The 17,577-nt window shown below is 41.4% G+C and overlaps 2 protein-coding genes across 3 annotated transcripts in view; one reads left to right on the forward strand and one right to left on the reverse strand.

Moving 5' to 3' along the window:
• Positions 1–9,035, forward strand: part of RABEP1 (rabaptin, RAB GTPase binding effector protein 1) — a 103,521-nt gene extending 94,486 nt beyond the window's left edge. For both annotated transcript variants that reach the window (XM_057716737.1, XM_057716738.1), the window contains exons 14-18: positions 2,798–2,987; positions 3,999–4,054; positions 6,171–6,269; positions 7,133–7,249; positions 8,053–9,035. In XM_057716737.1, the coding sequence (XP_057572720.1) occupies positions 2,798–2,987; positions 3,999–4,054; positions 6,171–6,269; positions 7,133–7,249; positions 8,053–8,154 (564 nt within the window). In that variant the 3' untranslated portion in view covers positions 8,155–9,035. The remainder of the gene's footprint in view (positions 1–2,797; positions 2,988–3,998; positions 4,055–6,170; positions 6,270–7,132; positions 7,250–8,052) is intronic.
• A 1,940-nt stretch (positions 9,036–10,975) lies between these two features.
• Positions 10,976–17,577, reverse strand: part of NUP88 (nucleoporin 88) — a 34,533-nt gene continuing 27,931 nt past the window's right edge. The window contains exons 10-17 of the mRNA XM_057716739.1: positions 15,119–15,220; positions 13,481–13,639; positions 12,720–12,845; positions 12,550–12,615; positions 12,332–12,412; positions 11,948–12,074; positions 11,673–11,791; positions 10,976–11,212 (exon numbers count right to left, since the gene is read on the reverse strand). Coding sequence (XP_057572722.1) covers positions 11,149–11,212; positions 11,673–11,791; positions 11,948–12,074; positions 12,332–12,412; positions 12,550–12,615; positions 12,720–12,845; positions 13,481–13,639; positions 15,119–15,220 — 844 coding nt within the window. The 3' untranslated portion in view covers positions 10,976–11,148. The remainder of the gene's footprint in view (positions 11,213–11,672; positions 11,792–11,947; positions 12,075–12,331; positions 12,413–12,549; positions 12,616–12,719; positions 12,846–13,480; positions 13,640–15,118; positions 15,221–17,577) is intronic.

A 17,577-nucleotide genomic window follows, 5' to 3' on the forward strand; every position in this document is an offset into this window, starting at 1 on the left:
TAATACTCCACTATATGCATATTTTGTTTATCCATTTGTCTGTTGATGGACATTTCGGTTGTTTCCACTTTGGACTATGAATAATGTTGCTATAAAGATGCGTGTATAGGCTTTGGTGTGGACATACGTTTTTATTTCTCTTGGGTATAAACCTAGGAGTGGAATTGCTGGGTCATAAGAGAACCCTGTTTCATCATTTGAGGATTTCTCCACATACTAACACTTGTTGTTATCTCACTTTGTGATTATAGCCATCCTGGTGTGTATGAAATGGTATCTTACTGTAGTTTTGATTTGCATTTCCCTAATGGTTAATGATATTGAGCATCTTTTCATATGTTTATTGGCCATTTTTATATCTTCCTTGGAGAAATGTCTATTCACATCCTTTGCTTACTCTTATATTGGGTTATTTGCTTTTTATTTATTTGTTTTTTTGAGTTATAAGAGTTCTTTATATATTCTAGATACAAGTCCCTTATCAGGTAAATGATTTACAGATATTTTCTCCCTCCCTGTGGATTGTTTTTTTAATTTTCTTGATGGTATCCTCTGAAGCACAAAAGTTTTTAATTTTGATAAAGTCCAGTTTATTTTTTTCTTCTGTTGCTCATGCTTTCAAGTGTCATATCTAAGAGTCCTTTGCCAAATCAAAGGTTTGTATTATTCTTGCAGGACCAGATTGAGAATCCCAGATTGAGATTTTTCAGTCTGGATTGAGAATTTTAATTGCACCAGAAATTAAATATTTGCAGGGGGTCACCATGCTGGCTCCTTGTGATGTTGGTTTTTTTTATATAGCACTTAGTATAGCTCACTCAGCCTCCTTCTGTCTTCTGATAACTTTCATGCTACTTGGTCACGTCCATTCTTTTGTGGTTGGGTGAATCAGGGCTGCAAAGCCAGAAGTTTCATGAGACATAACTATCTCCTTAACTTTTTCCAGGCTTTATATTCATACGTTTTAAAACCTTTCAACATGAAAAATATCATCTTAGGCTAAACTCACGTAAGCGCCATAAACAGTGTAGGCAAAGATGAGATTTCATAGAGCAATTCTCAAGACAAAAATAGAAAATTATTTCTTGTAGATCCTTTTGGTCTTTATTTTTTTTTATAATAAATTTATAATTGTTAAAGTTTTTTTTTTTTTTTTTAAGCTCTTTTTTGGAATATAATTGCTTTACACTGCTGTGCCAGTTTTTGCTGTACAGCAAAGTGAATCAGCTGTATTTATACTTATATCCCCATTATAATTGTTAGTTTTAAAAGTCAGACATTACGGAGATTTATAGTTTTGTAGGTAACAGTTTTTCCTAATCCTCCCCTGTAGATTCAGCCCCTACTGTTTGGACCTCATTCTTTTTTCCCATACAGATACCAACATGACTGTTATTTTTTATTTTTATTTGCTCATTTACATGGGCTCTGTTGCCTACCCTGCCATTAGCTCCTTGCTCTCCCTCTCCTTTCCCTGCCCTCCCCCAACTTACGATCTCAGCTCAGGTTACTGACACTTGGGAGAGTTCTCTCTCCTTTCTGAACTGGTGACTGATCTCATAAAGGAGAGTTTTGCGGACCTGTCTACTTTTGCTGTCAGCATACCATTTTCCACCTCCGTTAAACTTTTCTCTTGGCAAGAAAGATTACTCTCTTCCATGTTCTATAAATACTTTTTATACCTACATTTTTTTTTTTAAATTCCAAGAATCCTTGAAGGTTATAACCAGCCTAGCCTATAAACCTTGATTCTGTAATAAAGCTTACAAAATTTTTCTTGATACAGTTTTTCAGGTTTTTTTTTCTACTGTTCTTTAATTCATATGCATTTGGTAGTTATCTAATAATCCCAGTTTTTACTTTAGCCATTGCTTTAGGATGTAATTGGGAGGATTTTTTAAAAATTAATTAATTTTTGGTTGCATTGGGTCTTGGTTGCATTGGGTCTTCATTGCTGTTTGCAGGCTTTCTCTAGTTTCAGGGAGCGGGGGCTACCCTTTGTTGCGGTGTGCAGGCTTCTCATTGCGGTGGCTTCTCTGGTTGCGGAGCACGGGCTTTAGAGTGCAGGCTCAGGAGTTGTGGCGCATGGGCTTAGTTGCTCTGCGGCATGTGGGATCTTCCCAGACCAGGGATTAAACCTGTGTCCGCTGCATTGGCAGGCGGATTCTTAACCACTGCGCCACCAGGGAAGTCTTGGGAGGATTTTTAAGAGAAGACAACTACAATTTAGGGAAAAAATAAGATTTAAACAATTTATTACAGAAAAACAGCTGATCACCTTAGAAAGCCCCTCTTTGCCATACTTGTCTCTGGTGTAACAGTACTTTGCTTTTGTGGTAGATGTTCAACAAGTGTTTGTTTGAATGAATAAATGAATAAGTAAGTACATTTTGTCCTCTTGGAGTCCACACTTGCTTCTGAGTTTCAGTCATTTTGGTCCTCATTCACTAACTCCCCTCAGATGTAAGCAGGTAATAGTGGAGGTGTCTAAGCTATTCATAGTGAATCCCACATTGTAAGTAACTTAAAATTCTAATTTTTCCATTTATGAAAGTTTTGAGGGAAAAATATGTAGTTCACAATATACATTTTTTTGGTTGGTATCTTATTTCTGTAATGTACTGAATATTAACATGGCATGACATCTGCCTTGGAAGCCAAAAGTGGGTTGGCGTTCAAAGTCCTAAATTTTGAACCATCTAAAACAACATCTGAAATTTTAGTTGCAGATAATCTTTAGCTATTTTATTTTCTTTCATCCTTATAAACTCAATAACCATTTGTTTCTTAAATCTAGGCACTCCGGGAGTTGGTATTAAAGTACCGCGACAACATCGTTAATGTGCGGACAGCAGCAGATCACATGGAAGAAAAGCTGAAGGCTGAAATACTTTTCCTGAAAGAGCAGATTCAAGCAGAACAGTGTTTAAAAGAAAATCTCGAGGAAACTCTGCAGCTAGAAATAGAAAATTGCAAGGAAGAAATAGGTGAAGATAAAAATGATATAGTTTTTTTATTTGGCTGCGTCGGGTCTTAGTTGCATCACGTGGGATCTTCGTTGAGGCATGCAGGCTGACTTTGTTGTGACGCATGGGCTTCTGCCTAGTTGTGGAGATTGTTGTGGTGTGGGTTTTTCTCTTCTTTAGTTGTGGCGCATAGGCTCCAGCGTGCATGGGCTCTGTAGTTGTGGCGTGTGGGTTCCAGAGCACGTGGGCTCTGTAGTTTGTGGCATGCAGACTCTCTGGTTAAGGTGCTCGAGCTCAGTAGTTGTGGTGTGTGGGCTTAGTTGCCCTTGCGGCATGTGGGATCTTAGTTTCCCGACCAGGGATCAAACCTGCATCCCCTCATTGGAAGGTGGATTCTTTATCACTGGACCCCCAGGGAAGTCCCAAAAGTGATGTAGTTTAGAATTGGAGGCACTAAATAAAATTCTTTTTCTCTGGTTATAAGAAGTAATACATAGTCTTGGAATGTAGAAAACAAAAAAAGTATAGGAAAGAAGTAAGGACTCGATCCCTTTTTCCAGATGTTCTGATATAGCCAGTGATTAGGAGTTAAAAAAAAAAACAACCCAAAACTCATCTTTTTAGGAGCTCTGGTGGCCTCTCTGGCAATTACTAATAGATAGGAATCTCAGGACTTGAACCCAGACACTGGGGAGAATGAGTAGGTGGGTGGCATTTCCTTGCAGAACTTGGAATGTTAACAGACTCCTAATGGGATTATCTACCCCCACACACCCCAGAGTTAGGTGTAGATTTTTGTTGCAGAGGTAGGTTATGACATGGTGTTCGTTCGTGTGGACTCTGACTTCACCTGAGCTTGATTATGATGCTGATTGGTTGGGGATAATTTTGAGAATGCCCACTGCATTCAGTACAACATTTGACTCCTTTCATTGTATGAGATTGAGCTTATGGTAGAAAGGGGTGTTTTAAGAAAAAATTTAAATGTAAAATAATGAATAAATGCTAACATGTCTCCTTTTTTCCTCCTAGCTTCCATTTCTAGCCTAAAAGCTGAATTAGAAAGAATAAAAGTAGAAAAAGGACAGGTGAGTTTCATGAATTTCAAATGGATTGTGAGCAGCCAGCAGTTATTTATTGAACCCTGCTGTGCTCGACTCAAGGAAAATACTCTCATTAGGACGTGGTCCCTACTTCAGGGAACTCCTGGGGAAGGTACAGTGCAATACAGGCCTGTTGATGGTAGAGACCATTTAATGAGAGCCTGCTCTGTGTTGACTGGAGGAGATACAGGAAGACTAAGATGTGACTTAGCCTGGCGCTTCCACTGTGGTGGATAGACAGGCAAGGTATGGTCTTGACATGACATATACTGAAAGCTACAGTGGAAATAAGTTCAGATCTGTTACAAACAGGAGGTGATGTTTTCTCGCTGGCTTAGAGTCTCCTCCTCTTAGACACCAAGGACACCTTTCAGTAGATGACCCCATTCAGCTCACTGGCCTCATTATTCCTTGACTCAGTGACCTTCGCCTCCACCCTGCCCTTCCTTCCCACACTCCTGCCTGCACGTTGCCCCACTTCTAACCCTAAGGGGAACCCAGTCTACCATCTTTCCAGCACTTAATCCCATAGATTCTTCTTTCTGAGTACCTCATTTTGACCTTCAGTTCCTTGAACTTTTCTTTTTCTACTGGCTTTTCTTTCTCTCCTCTGCGCTGCATCTGACATGGCTTGCCTCTGCAGCTTCTCTCCCACCAACACCTGCAAGCCCAGATGCTCGTCCTTGTGCTGCCCTCACTCGATACCGCCCAACCCTGGATTAATCCTGGTGTCCACCTCTACTCTGCCCCACGCTGCCGGTGCCCCTGGAATGAGGAACACCGCAGGCTCCTGCCGTCACATGCTGCTCAGTAGCCTTTCATTTGTTCTTAGTTGCTCCTTTCCATTCCTCACAGTGGATGTTTCAGTCACCACTCACCCCACCTCCTCACGATGGCACATGATGACATGGTACTCCTGTCATAAGCAGGACCACCTTCAGCTTCTTGGCTCCTCAGTTACATGTTCTCTTATTTTTCTTCCCAACCTTCTCTTTCTTGCTTCTTCAGAGGAAAGGATGACCTGTTTCTGACCAGTCTTCTGTCACTGCACATGTGCTTTGACTGAAACCCTCACATCTTTTCCTGGCATCCTCTCCATCTTCCCCTTCCAGTGTGGGCCTTGAACTTCTGCCGCTCTATCGGTCTTTTCCATTACGCATAACCACGCTCAGAGTTCTCCCGGTAAGAGGGGAAAAGTTTCTCTTTGGATTGTACTTCCTTCCAGCTACTGATTTTTCTTCTTCCCTTTATACCCAAAGTTCTCGAAAGCGTCATCTCCACTGCCTGGCCCCCAGTCACTCCTCAGCCCACTGCGATCTGGCTTCGGCCCCCTCTGTGCTGTCAGGCTGGCACTGGCAGAAGTCGCCCGTGTGCCAGTGTGTCCCGTCTTTCCCACTCCCACTGTTTGGTTGACTCCATTGCTCACCTGGCTTATTGTCACAGCATAACTTCTTTCCCTGCCTCCAAAATTTATCCTCTTCCAATTCATTTTCATATTGAAACCAAGATGATCTTTTAAAACTTGATTGTGAGCCAGTCTGGTTTAAAACCCTTTAGTAGATCCCTTTACCTGTATTCCTGAGCCCAGCTGGGATCTCCTGCCTCTCGGGCCTCAGCCTCCAGGGCCCCAGCACTCTGTGCTGTGATGTAGCAAGAATTCACCTCACTTTAACTCATTTTTTTATATCTCAATTCCCTCTTTTTGGAGTATCTCTCTCCACCTTCTCCCCCTTTTAAGGGTCAGATGTCATCTCTTCAAGGAAGCCCTTCCCAACTTTTCTGGCAGAATGAAGTGCTTCTTCATCCATGTTCACATGCCATAGTTAACTTACATGTCTGTCTCTCCTGATTTTTCCATCCCCAGGCCTTAGAACATAGGAGGTGCCTAATAAGCGTTTAATAAAAGAAAGAATAGGTCTTGAAGAATCAGTAGAAGATCCACAGATATCAAAGGGTAAGAAGAGCATTCCAAGCATAGCCATATCCATGGCCTAGGAGGATGAGAGCTTGGGTGCATTTCTCCAGGCTCCTCCAGAGAAGGTGTGCTTTGACCTAGAGGGAGTTTCTGTGTGTTTCAGCTTTTTCCTTTTTAATTTCACAGCTGGAGTCCACATTAAGAGAGAAGTCTCAACAGCTTGAGAGCCTTCAGGAGATGAAAGTCACTCTGGAAGAACAGTTAAAGAAAGAAACTGCTGCTAAGGTGACACTTTTGTTGGTAGTTTCATTAAAAAAGCAGTGGAAAGAACGTAGAATCACATCTTCCCTGCTTTAAAAAAAGCCCTGCTGCTTTGAATAGTGCCACCTGCTGAATGTTGGCAAGACTCTCCACTTGCAGAAAGAAAATGGAGTGAATTTCTCTCTTTAGAGCTGGGTCAGATCTGCACACTGCCAGCTCTGGAGGTTCTGTGTCATTGCATTGAACCATATTTGCTGCCTAAATTTTGCTTAGTCCTGTTAGAATAAAAGTGCACGGGGCTAATTGTGGGGGAAGTTTGGTTTCAGTGGGCTGTAGTCTGACCGTTAAGTGTATGTGTTGTATGTGTGTTATTTGATAGTCCTTTGTTTTGAGAAAGGCTCCCTCCTGCACACAGGGTCCTGCTGAAGAGTTTCTCTGTAAGGAAGACTGGGGCTGCTGGGGCTGCTTAAGGCATATTCATTGAGAATTTTCCTGGCAGATGCCTGACTGTTGTGGTTGTCAGAGGAAATCCCTAAAGTTTCTATCCCTGTTGCTGTGATGGCTACTGATCTTATAGCCGCTGCTTTTTGATGGTTAATCATTGTCACCAGGCTGCTGGGGGTGAGGGGTAGGGCACAGCACTTTCATTCGTTTTCAGTTTGGCTCTAATACTCAATTCATTTTAGGACCTAGAGCAAGTAGCTTAGGAAACTTACACCCTTGCCCTGTAAAGACAGAGATAAATGGAGACTAACAGGATACAGGAATATGATAGGCACCGACTTGTCCTCTCTAGTAGCAGGAAATGACAAGTGCCTAGATTTCCTGAGTGATTCTGACCTATGGCCCTCCAGCATTAATCCTCATTCAAAACTTGTATCTTTTAGGTTACTGTCGAACAACTAATGTTTGAAGAGAAGAACAAAGCTCAGAGGTTGCAGACAGAACTAGATGTCAGTGAACAAGTCCAGAGAGATTTTGTAAAGCTTTCTCAGACCCTTCAGGTGAGGCATTTGGGGAACCCCTAGACAGAGCACCAAGGAGGCACTTTCGGGATTCGTGGTACCCAGGGGAATTTGCTTATCCCTGACTCAACCACTGACAGCAGCCAGAGGATTAGAGACCATGGCTGTCCCTGCCCCAGCCCCAAATGCCTGCCTGGTCATTCAAGCTGGAACCTGATTTATATGCCTCAGACTTGTCCCACTTTCCCTTTTCCTCCTCCTTGCTGGCCCTTAAGGGTAAAATATATTTTAAGTCCTTAGCATAGCCTGTTCCCAACCAGGCTTTGTTTATGCTCTGTCCCTATGCTTTGTTTATCTCTCTGCCTTACATTTTATATTTTATGTTCTTATTTTTAAAAATTACTCGTGTTTCCTTGCCCATAGTATGGTGTTCCCTCTGGAAGCATCCCTGTCTCATCGCCCCCTTGCTCCTTTCTTCCAAGGCCCTGCTTAGCTTTGTCCTCCCCGTGGAACCCTCTCTAGGTCCCCAGGCTGGCATAGTGACATTTAGTACACTGTGCTATGACTCTGTACAAGCTTGTTTTTTCCCCCAACTGAACTATGGGTGCTTGGAGGTCAAGGATCAGGTCGTGTTCACCTCCATAGTCCCAGCACCTTATACTGGGTTGTTACACAGCAGCTTTTGGGAACTGTTTTTTGAATTTAATTGTTCTTGCTGCCTCTTTCCTGTGAAGTGACTAGTCTCTGGTGAGTTAATCTCCATTTCAGCTAAACCAATCAAAGTAAACCAGAGGGTCTAGGCAGGAGCCATCCACACTTACCTCACTGCATTATTTCTCTAGGTGCAATTAGAGCGGATCCGGCAAGCAGACTCCTTGGAGAGAATCCGGGCAATTCTGAATGATACCAAACTGACAGACATTAACCAGCTCCCTGAGACATGACACCCTCATGGCAGGACTCTAGCCTGCACTTTGGGTTTTTAACTCATCTTTAGAACAACATTAATTATTATTTAACTCTTAACTGAAGAAGTCACACACACAAAAAAGGAAGACTGGAGAAATGCTTAATTCTAGTGGGAGAAGACTGTGCAGCACAGGAAGAGCAAACAGCCAGGGTAATTTGCAGCAAAAAGACCTTTCAAATGGGAACACTAACCAGACTCCAGACTTGATTCCAGCAAGTGTGGGATCAGATTTGGTGATGGAGAAAGTGCTGTTTCCTTGCCTGGTTTATCCAACATTTCCCTACCCTAAAGCACCATCCCAGTAGTGTTTGAAATGACATTTCCTGTTCATAGATGTTGGAAGAGAGAATTTTTTTTTCTGTTGTCTAGAGTTCATGAGTAACAGTATTCAGCTAGCAGACAGAGGTGTAGTATGCCGTATGAATATTTTATATTAAAATATGACGTTTGAGAGCAGGCCATTGGCTAGTGACTGTATTTCCTAGCTCAGTGTATTTTTTTTTTTTAACCATTTTATCTTGTGTTGGAGGACCTTAAATGCTACTGAAACTTGCCTGAGAACCATAAGACGGTGGCAAATACCCAATTCAATTGAATTGGAACTGAATTAATTATGAGAATTTGAAAACTTGACTGGGCCTATATGTATTGGAAGTTGAGGTTAAAGGAAAAGCACAAGAAACTGTTTGGAAGCACTTTTTCTGCTACCTGGGTAAGTTTCGCGGACCCACAGGTACCATGGTCAAGCTGAACTGACACCGTCTACTCTTTTGAAAACTGTTTTAGTTTTTAGTTATTGGATCAGTGGAAAAAATATTAATAAAACAAGCTATGTCTGACAACATCTAGTATAAATTTATAAGTCTGCTGCTTATTTTATTTTCGACTTGAATCAGTGGGCCTGAGTACTTTTTGTTTCAAAAGTGTCAAATACAAAAATGGTGATAACTAGGCTTGGCAGATACCTGTGTTGTATTCTTCTTTTACATTTTAGACCTGGAGTGTGATAATGCTTATGGTGAAGCTGGGGAAAACCCCGTTAGTTGATCAGTTTGGAAGTCTGCTTCGTCATTTCTATGAGGTTAGATTCCTGTGTGGATAAAAGCTTCAATGAACAGGTTGTCCTATAGCCTTCCAAAGTGTTGCAGCAAGCACAAGAATGGATTCGTGTTCACTGTTTACCTGCAGTACTGTTAGCCAGTGGAAAGCTAAGCTATTTAATTCATCATACAGATGGTTTGAACATAAAACTGTTGTTTTAAAATTTTTGTGATTGGTGTTGTTTAACGGCAGAGTACTTGAAGGAACCATACAGAAATTAGGTGGATTACTAAGTACATTGTTTGGCTCACATAAAGCTACAACTTGAATTCTCTTTGTTATAAATGAAGTCATAATGGCCAGCCCTAAAGATCTTTATTTCTGTCTTCCATAGGACAAGATAAGGCCTACATGCCTCATTCCTTGGGCTATTGCTGTAGTCTTACACTCATGATTATAAATTTTGAAAGTAATTATGGAAATAGTGCTGTAGGCGTGCATGCATGAAATTTTAATTGGTTTAAACTCCTTTTGTATAAAGTGCTACTCGGTTTCCTTTAAAGGGAACATATCCTCATTGAGTTAAATTTTATTCCAAAAATGCAATCACTTTAAATTATATAAGTGTAAGACTAGTCTCTTGGGATAAATTCCAAGCTAATTCGTTTCAGATTATTAAAACTGGCACCGTAAATCAAGATGGATAATTCATAATCTTCTTGGATGAACTGAACTGCAGCTCCCAGGGAACTGCTTGGGTAAGACTGGGCACCTTGCAGGTGTTTTTCTCCATAAGATGGTACTGGGCCAATAAAAATCATGATTAAGAAACCATTAGCAGTCTCTACAGTGGCAGATGCGAATTGCTGGAACCCACTTTTTTGAGAAAAATATGCTAGAAAAACCCACACTGTTTTGTTAACAATCTCTATTTCTAGTATGAAACACTTCTTTAAACTGGGTTTTCTTTATAAATGGGAAACTGATTTAGAAGGTAGTGTTTAGCCCTTGAAGACAAAAGAAAAGGTCAGCTGGGTTTCACAAGTGTTCCTGTGCTTGTAGTCTGTGTACACGTGTTCTCACGCATGTCTAACCTGATTTACCTCTTACCTGTAACCTACCTTACCATGTGGCTTTTAATTGACAGTCACTCAGCCATTTCTAGGTAGGTACGGTATTACCTTTCAGAACTCATTGGCAGATATAAAAATATTACCTAAAGCTAAAAGACAAAATCATCTGCTGTATACCAAGCTATTTGTTTCTCCATTTGAGATCCTACACGTGTACCTCATACCCACTCAGTGACATGTATCGGGACCCAGAGCACAGCCCAATTCAGCTCTGAAAGGTAATACTGCCTGTCAAGGAAGTGAGCCAGCAGTGGCCGTGCAATTGTGGATCCTGAATTCTGCTCTGAGCAGGTTTCAGGTATAACCATCTGTTAACTGTACTGAAGGCGTGTCCTTGAGAAGAAAGTGTTCAAATTAAAAAAGCTACTGCCTAGTATACTGTGTGGCCTTTTCTTTTGAGTTCTAGGGTTCTGTCCCTCTTCAGAGTCATATTTCTGGTGCTGCTACTGTAAAATGCAGCTTTTATTCTTGCTCAAATATGGAGAAAACTCAGTAGGGTTCATGGAGGTCAGGCAGTGTGCAGCTGAAAGTCTCGGGCTTATTTTTTTTAAATCCTAGGCCCTTGCTGAATACAATCATAGACTTGATCTTGTATATAACTACATTCCAATTTTTTAAATAAAAGCATTTATTCAATAATTATAAAGCAAAGTATAAAAAGTGATGTACAACCACACCAAAATTCATCCTTTAAAATGCCTCTTTATAAATTAGATAATGCTACCTGTTCGTTTTACAATGAGTTCAAGCCTTCACCTGTGTTAACTTCAGGTGCTAATCTGTTCCTGGTGGTGTCAGAAGTTCACATGATTTCGGATGTCGTTAATTTGCTTCACCATTTCTCTTATGTGCTCACCCCTGTAAAATCATAAAGTTACTCACTTTGGGGAATACAACAAATGAATAAGCCATTAATATTGATTCTTAAGAATTTAGTAATATTGAAGTATCTTAGAAGTGCTTTGCTAAAATTAACGGCTTCAGGTTTCGGGTGGATAGTGACAGTAATTCATTTAAGGCCAGCGGCAGCAAGTACAGTAGCGCAACTGCTGGACATATTTTTTGAATGTATTCACTGGGGAATACCTTGACCACACAATTATAAAGAAAGAAACCCTTGACACCCCCCCCCCCCCCCCCCCACCATACTCAGCTCTTAAGTCCTCATCTCTCACCGTCATGTCATATGCCTCCTGTCCCGGTAATTACTTGACATGCAAATGTTAAGTGATCTTATCTGGGCAAAGAAAGGTTGTTTCTGGCATTTTGCAAAGGAAAAACTACCTGGCAACAATAGCTGATTGGTAGTATTACTTACTCCTCCTTCAGGATGGACTGAATGCATTTTCGCTGGTAGGCACTGAGAGTAATGGTGGGCTTTTGAGGACTTAGTACCTTTTCCAGCTTCCGTTGCTGATAGTCTTTTTTCATAGTAACCTTAGGTATCAAACAGAACAGAGACACTTTAGCTATGGTTTGCTACACATTTTCATAGTATCTATTTTAGTCTGTTCTTTTTACATTTTATAAAATTATTTTCTGTAGAAGGAACACTAAAAGGTACAGAGGTAGCTAGCTTGTATCCATTCCTACCTGTTTGATGGCATTGCCCAAATGCCGAAGCTGATCAGGTATCAGCTGTAATTCTTTCTTCATGTCTCTCTCACTGTCAGAGAGAACTGGGAGCTGAGAATGAAAACTGTGAAGTACTTTTTTCATCCTGTATAAGAGGTAAGCACACATCTCAGCTTTAGATCTCGGCTCTTTAGGAGGAACACAATCCTAACTAAAGCTCCTAATTTAGGAATCTGGTGTCTGTGAAGGAGGCCTCCACAGGATGGTTAGGGGAAAGCATCACTGTACTGTCTTGTGCAGAATACACCTCAGAGGGAGTACTTAGCACCCGAGAACTTAATAATAGCACTAGTAGTACCTGAGTGGGGAACTGAATGTTACACAGTTATACAGCCCACTGACCTGTTCATGATATCTTCTTGTTTTTCCTTGGCTTCCTCATATTTGTCAGCTAAGCGCTCAGCCATTTCCCGCAGACTTTTCCTAGTGGCATAAAAACCAAGAATCTCTAGGGGTGCACCTTGATGGTGAAGCCAACAAATATGGTTCAGTATTTTAGGGTAAGACTCAGTTCCAGTCTAGCTGAACTATTTTTTTTTCTCCCTAGTCTTGGCACTTACCTCTCCTCTCGACAATAACTGAGATCTTCTAGTTGTTTCTTTTTTTGGTCACATAACAATTTGACCCTTCAAGAACAAAAAGAAATTTAATCAGAAGCCAGGTCTAGGCCATTTTACAGTGTCAGCTACCAGCCAGGGACTGACTGGTATATGAACAGAGGCCATCCTACCTCCGCTGTATCTCCTCCTTTGCCAGATCCTGTTTAAGAATGTACTGTTCTCTGAACACCTGGGTGGCTCTGCTGATGAGCTGAAGACATTCTTCAGGAGGAGGAGCCATATCTTTTTCAGATGATCTTTAAAAAAAAAAGTTTGTATCATTACATTTCCTTAGCCAAGTAAAACAACTGAAAGACAACTCATGTCATAACTACTTTTTACAATTCCTGTTTATCCTTCTCAAATGCCTATCTATTCTCTCCCTCTGTTCTCACTAGCTGATTAAATATGCCCTGTGTTTCTTCCAACTCCAACATAGTAAAAAGTATACGAAAAGAAACAGCTGAGGACAGAGAGACTGAAGAGTAATTACAAAAGCAGAGAAAGGGGCTTCCCTGATGGTGCAGTGGTTAAGAATCCACCTGCCAATGCAGGGCACATGGGTTCAATCCCTGCTCCGGGAAGATCCCACATGCCGTGGAGCAGCTAAGCCCATGCGCCACAACTACTGAGCCTGTGCTCTAGAGCCTGTGAACCACAACCACTGAAGCCTGTGCGCCTAGAGCTTGTGCTCTGCAACAAGAGAAGCCACTGCAATAAGAACCTATGCACTGCAATGAAGAGTAGCCCCCACTCTGCAACTACAGAAAGCGCAGCAATGAAGATACAAAGCAGCCAATAAGTAAAACAATAAAAATTACACACACACACAAAAGACCAAAAGCAGAGAAAGAAGCCAGTTTTTAAAACCGACATCCCCTAAATCCCATACTTCAAAAATGCTGGATTTGCAACATTACGTTGCAAAATGCTTCTAATATGTTTTTCAAAGGAATCGGGGGTTTCAGCCAGAATACGGAGGGGAGACTCTGCCACTTCAACATCCTCTCGGGTACAAAGCAGAGGAGGAGACGCTGGATGGACCGTGCTTCTGCAAAATAAATTTACCATGGAGTTAACTTGCTATAAGTATAGGAAAACTTAAGTCACATTTATCCAGAATTCTGAGGTTATAAGAAACTATAAAGTGTTTACAAATACTCTCAATGGCAATTTTAGAAAGCTTGAAAGATTGCAAACTTTAACAGCATGGCCAGTGACTTACTTTGCAATAGTTCAAATCTGCGAGTTTGTTAATAACATTACTTTATAGACAACTTGTATTTCAGGGAGTTGGCAGAAATATGATTTGAAGGTATCTAGATAACTATTTAACTATTTAAAAGGTTTTTTTCCCTTTGGGATTTATGTTTTTATTCTGAAGTATCCTAATATGATTAGGTCTTATTTTACTAAAGGTAGGTTTTTTAAAAACATGCTGAGGCAATAGGCAAAAAGGCAGTTTTTTGTAATGATTTTATTACTTTTGTTTAGTCTTGCAGTTTTTAGTCTCTTTTAGTAAATATCAAAAAACTGACAGTGAATTATTTTCCTTTCCAAATGGTATCATTTCTCAAAGAGTATGGAAATTCTTCTAAGGACACTAAACTGATGCCAGTGTTTTGAACTATGTCAATATCTAGAAGCATATGCTTTCAAATGACACCAAAAGTCTGGGGGTAGAGAGGTCTAGTGTTTCAATACTCCAGTGGCTTGTGAGAGACTCCTCTTCCTGCATTTATAAAACTCAGAATGACCTTCCAGGGCTGTTGAAAACAGTACTTATAACTTAATAGGTTTCCTTAAGGGGAAACAAGGATTAAGAGTTCAGCTATATACCACCTTTCTTCCAGAGTTTACATCTTCTATTATGTCCCTATGAGGCTGGCAGAGGTGGAGAAACTGGATTTTGAAGTCAGAAAGCGCTGTACTCTGCAACCCAGTTCAGTGTTCCCTATGACTGGCGTCCACTTAGCCTCTACATCCCTGTTCCCTCGTCTACAAAATGGGGATAACAGTGCTGTCCTTACAGGGTAGGGGTGCTGTGATTCCAGGAGGCCATGCAGGTATATGGCTTACTTCTGAGCCCGGCACATAGGTAAAATTTAACATTATTAAATCTAGGGACTTCCCTGGTGGTTCTGTGGTTAAGACTCCACACTTCCACTGCAGGGGGCACAGGTTTGATCCCTGGTTGGGGAACTAAGATCCCACATGCCGAGTGGCATGGTTTAAAAAAAAAAATCATTAACTCATATTAATGATGGAGTTCAGTGTTTTAGTATTCTTTAGAACCACACTTGGAAATACAAGCTCTTGACTCTCTGCTAGCCAAAGGAGATGCCAGAAATTATGCCTAAAATAAATCCTTCCAGAGATGGCAGGAGCAACAGAAATAATCACCCCTCCAACCCTTAAGTCAGAAGCCAAAGCATAAACCATGTGTCTTCAGTCCAGTTACTAAGGGCATCTTCCCAGCTTAGATTTTGCAGAATTAAAGAGAGCTGTGGGAATACAAAATGGCACTTACAGTAAAGGCCTTATGAGGCATTCATAGGTACTGGTGACGCAGATCATCGTAGGCCCCAGGATGTCAGGGACGATCCAGAATCCTCGAATTGGAGCTGGCTGCCTGAAAACCACACAGCCACAGTTAAACTACAAAGCAGGAAGCGCAGCGGATCCAAAAGCAACGACATGGCTGAGGTCTGTGGCTGCCTCAGGCCTGGGCTAAGAGTTGCCTGGGACATGCTGTCAGTGCAGTAACCTCAGAGGTGGGGACTTGGAAAACCGTATTACTTACATCTCTGATGGGTCTGAATCAAGCTGTCACTCAGCAGCCTGAGGCCATCTGACTTACCGGTCACTGGGGAACCCACGGCCTCACAGTGCTTGCTGTAATCTCAGCAGTTACCATGATACGACGAAGCCAATTCTTTACGTGTCTTTCTCCCCAGCTCGCATGTAAGCCCCAGCTACCCTGGCATGCCTAGCCTAGCGCCCAACCCAGATGAAGTGCTCAGAAACTGCTGACTGAATAGTGTCTTTCTCACCTTAAAAACTCAACGCAGGCCAACATCTGTCACAGGACTTAATTTACTGTGCACAGCTCGCTGCTCCCTCTCAGTCTTGGTTCTACTTCACTGAGGAAACTGACCACGGGGGACCTCAGACAGGAGCTCTTTCCTGCCAACACGCTCTTCTCCTGCCCCCATGCTCATCCCACCCCCACGGCTCACTTTCGATGCCATCTCCTCTCACCTCTTCTAAGATCTGCCACCACAAAATCTCCTTACTGTCTGTTTACCCTCAGCTGATAAACAAGCTCACATCTCTTCTGTTCAAAACACTCTCCACTATAATTTCAAGCTCTCCTTAAGCTATTCCCTCTCCCTTTCCCTTTAGAGCCAGCAGTCTTTCAACAGCAGCCTGCAGTACCATTTCTCCTTCCACATCTTTCAATCACCTTTGTTGCAGAGGGAGGGGAGTGGTGGTGAGAGTCTGGGAGGTTAAAAACTTTTTTACTTTGTATTTTTAGTGAGAAATCTACATATAGGAGAGTGCATATATACACTCTGTAACCACTAACCAGGCCAAGAATGAGAACACTGCAGGGGCCTACGACCTCCTGTATGACCCTCCCCATCACAACCTGCAACCTGCTGCAGAGTTTTTATTATGTTCATGTTCTTGTTTTGCTCTACAGCTTTCCTATCTATGTATGTATTCATTCCTAAGCAACACTGTTTAGTTTTACCTGTTTTTGAAATATATATGATAAATGAGATTTTATTATCTATTTTCCCCATTCACTTTTCACCTATGCTATCCTCCCCCACCTGCAAAAGCCCTTCTCTGTGGTTCTCAGTGAACCTCCATGTTGCCAAATCTGGCCACTTACTGCTCTTCACTGCTTTGCTGTACTTGTTTGATGCTGCTGCCCACTCCCCCCCCCCCTTTTCTTTAAGAACTTTTATGGAGATACAGTTGACATACAATAAACTGTATATATTTAAAGTGTACAATGTGATATTTTTTTCTTATTAGTAATGTATATATGGCAATCCCAGTCTCCTAGTTCATTCCCCCCAACCCTCCCCGCTTTCCCCACTTGGTCTCCATATGTTTGTTCTCTACATCTGTGTCTCTATTTCTGCCTTGCAAACCAGTTGATTTGCACCATTTTTCTATGTTCTGCATATGTGTTAATATATGATATTTGTTTTTCTCTTTCTGACTCACTTCACTCTGTATGACAGTCTCTAGGTCCATCCATGTCTCTAAAAATGTCCCAGTTTCCTTGCTTTTTACAGCTGAGTAATATTCCATTGTATATATGTACCACATCTTTTTTATCCATTCATCTGTTGATGGACATTTAGGTTGCTTCCATGTCCTGGCTATGGTAAATAGTGCTGCAGTGAACACTGGAGTGCATGTGTCTTTTTGAATGATGGTGTTCTCTGGGTATATGCCCAGCAGTGGGATTGCTGGGTCATATGGTAATTCTATTTTTAGTTTTGTAAGGAACCTCCACACTGTTCTCCATAGTGGCTGTATCACTTTACATTCCCACCAACAGTGCAAGAGCGTGCCCTTTTCTCCACACTCTCTCCAGCACTTACTGTTTGCAGATTTTCTACTAATGCCCATTCTAACCGGTGTAAGGTGATAGCTCATTGTAGTTTTGATTTGCATTTCTCTAATAATGAGTGATGTTGAGCAGCTTTTCATGTGCCTCTTGGCTATCCGTATATCTTCTTTGGAGAAATGCCTATTTAGGTCTTCTGCCTATTTTTTGATTGGGTTGTTTGTTTTCTTGATATTGAGCTGCATGAACTGTTTATATATTTTTTGGAGATTAATCCTTTGTCTGTTGATTCATTTAAAATATTTTCTCCCATTCTGAGGGCTGTCTTTTTGTCTTGCTTATAGTTTCCTTTGCTGTGCAGAAGATTTGAAGTTTCATTAGTCCCACTTATTTTTGTA

This window comes from Hippopotamus amphibius, chromosome 17 (assembly GCF_030028045.1).
Source record: "Hippopotamus amphibius kiboko isolate mHipAmp2 chromosome 17, mHipAmp2.hap2, whole genome shotgun sequence".
Lineage (NCBI taxonomy): Eukaryota > Metazoa > Chordata > Mammalia > Artiodactyla > Hippopotamidae > Hippopotamus > Hippopotamus amphibius.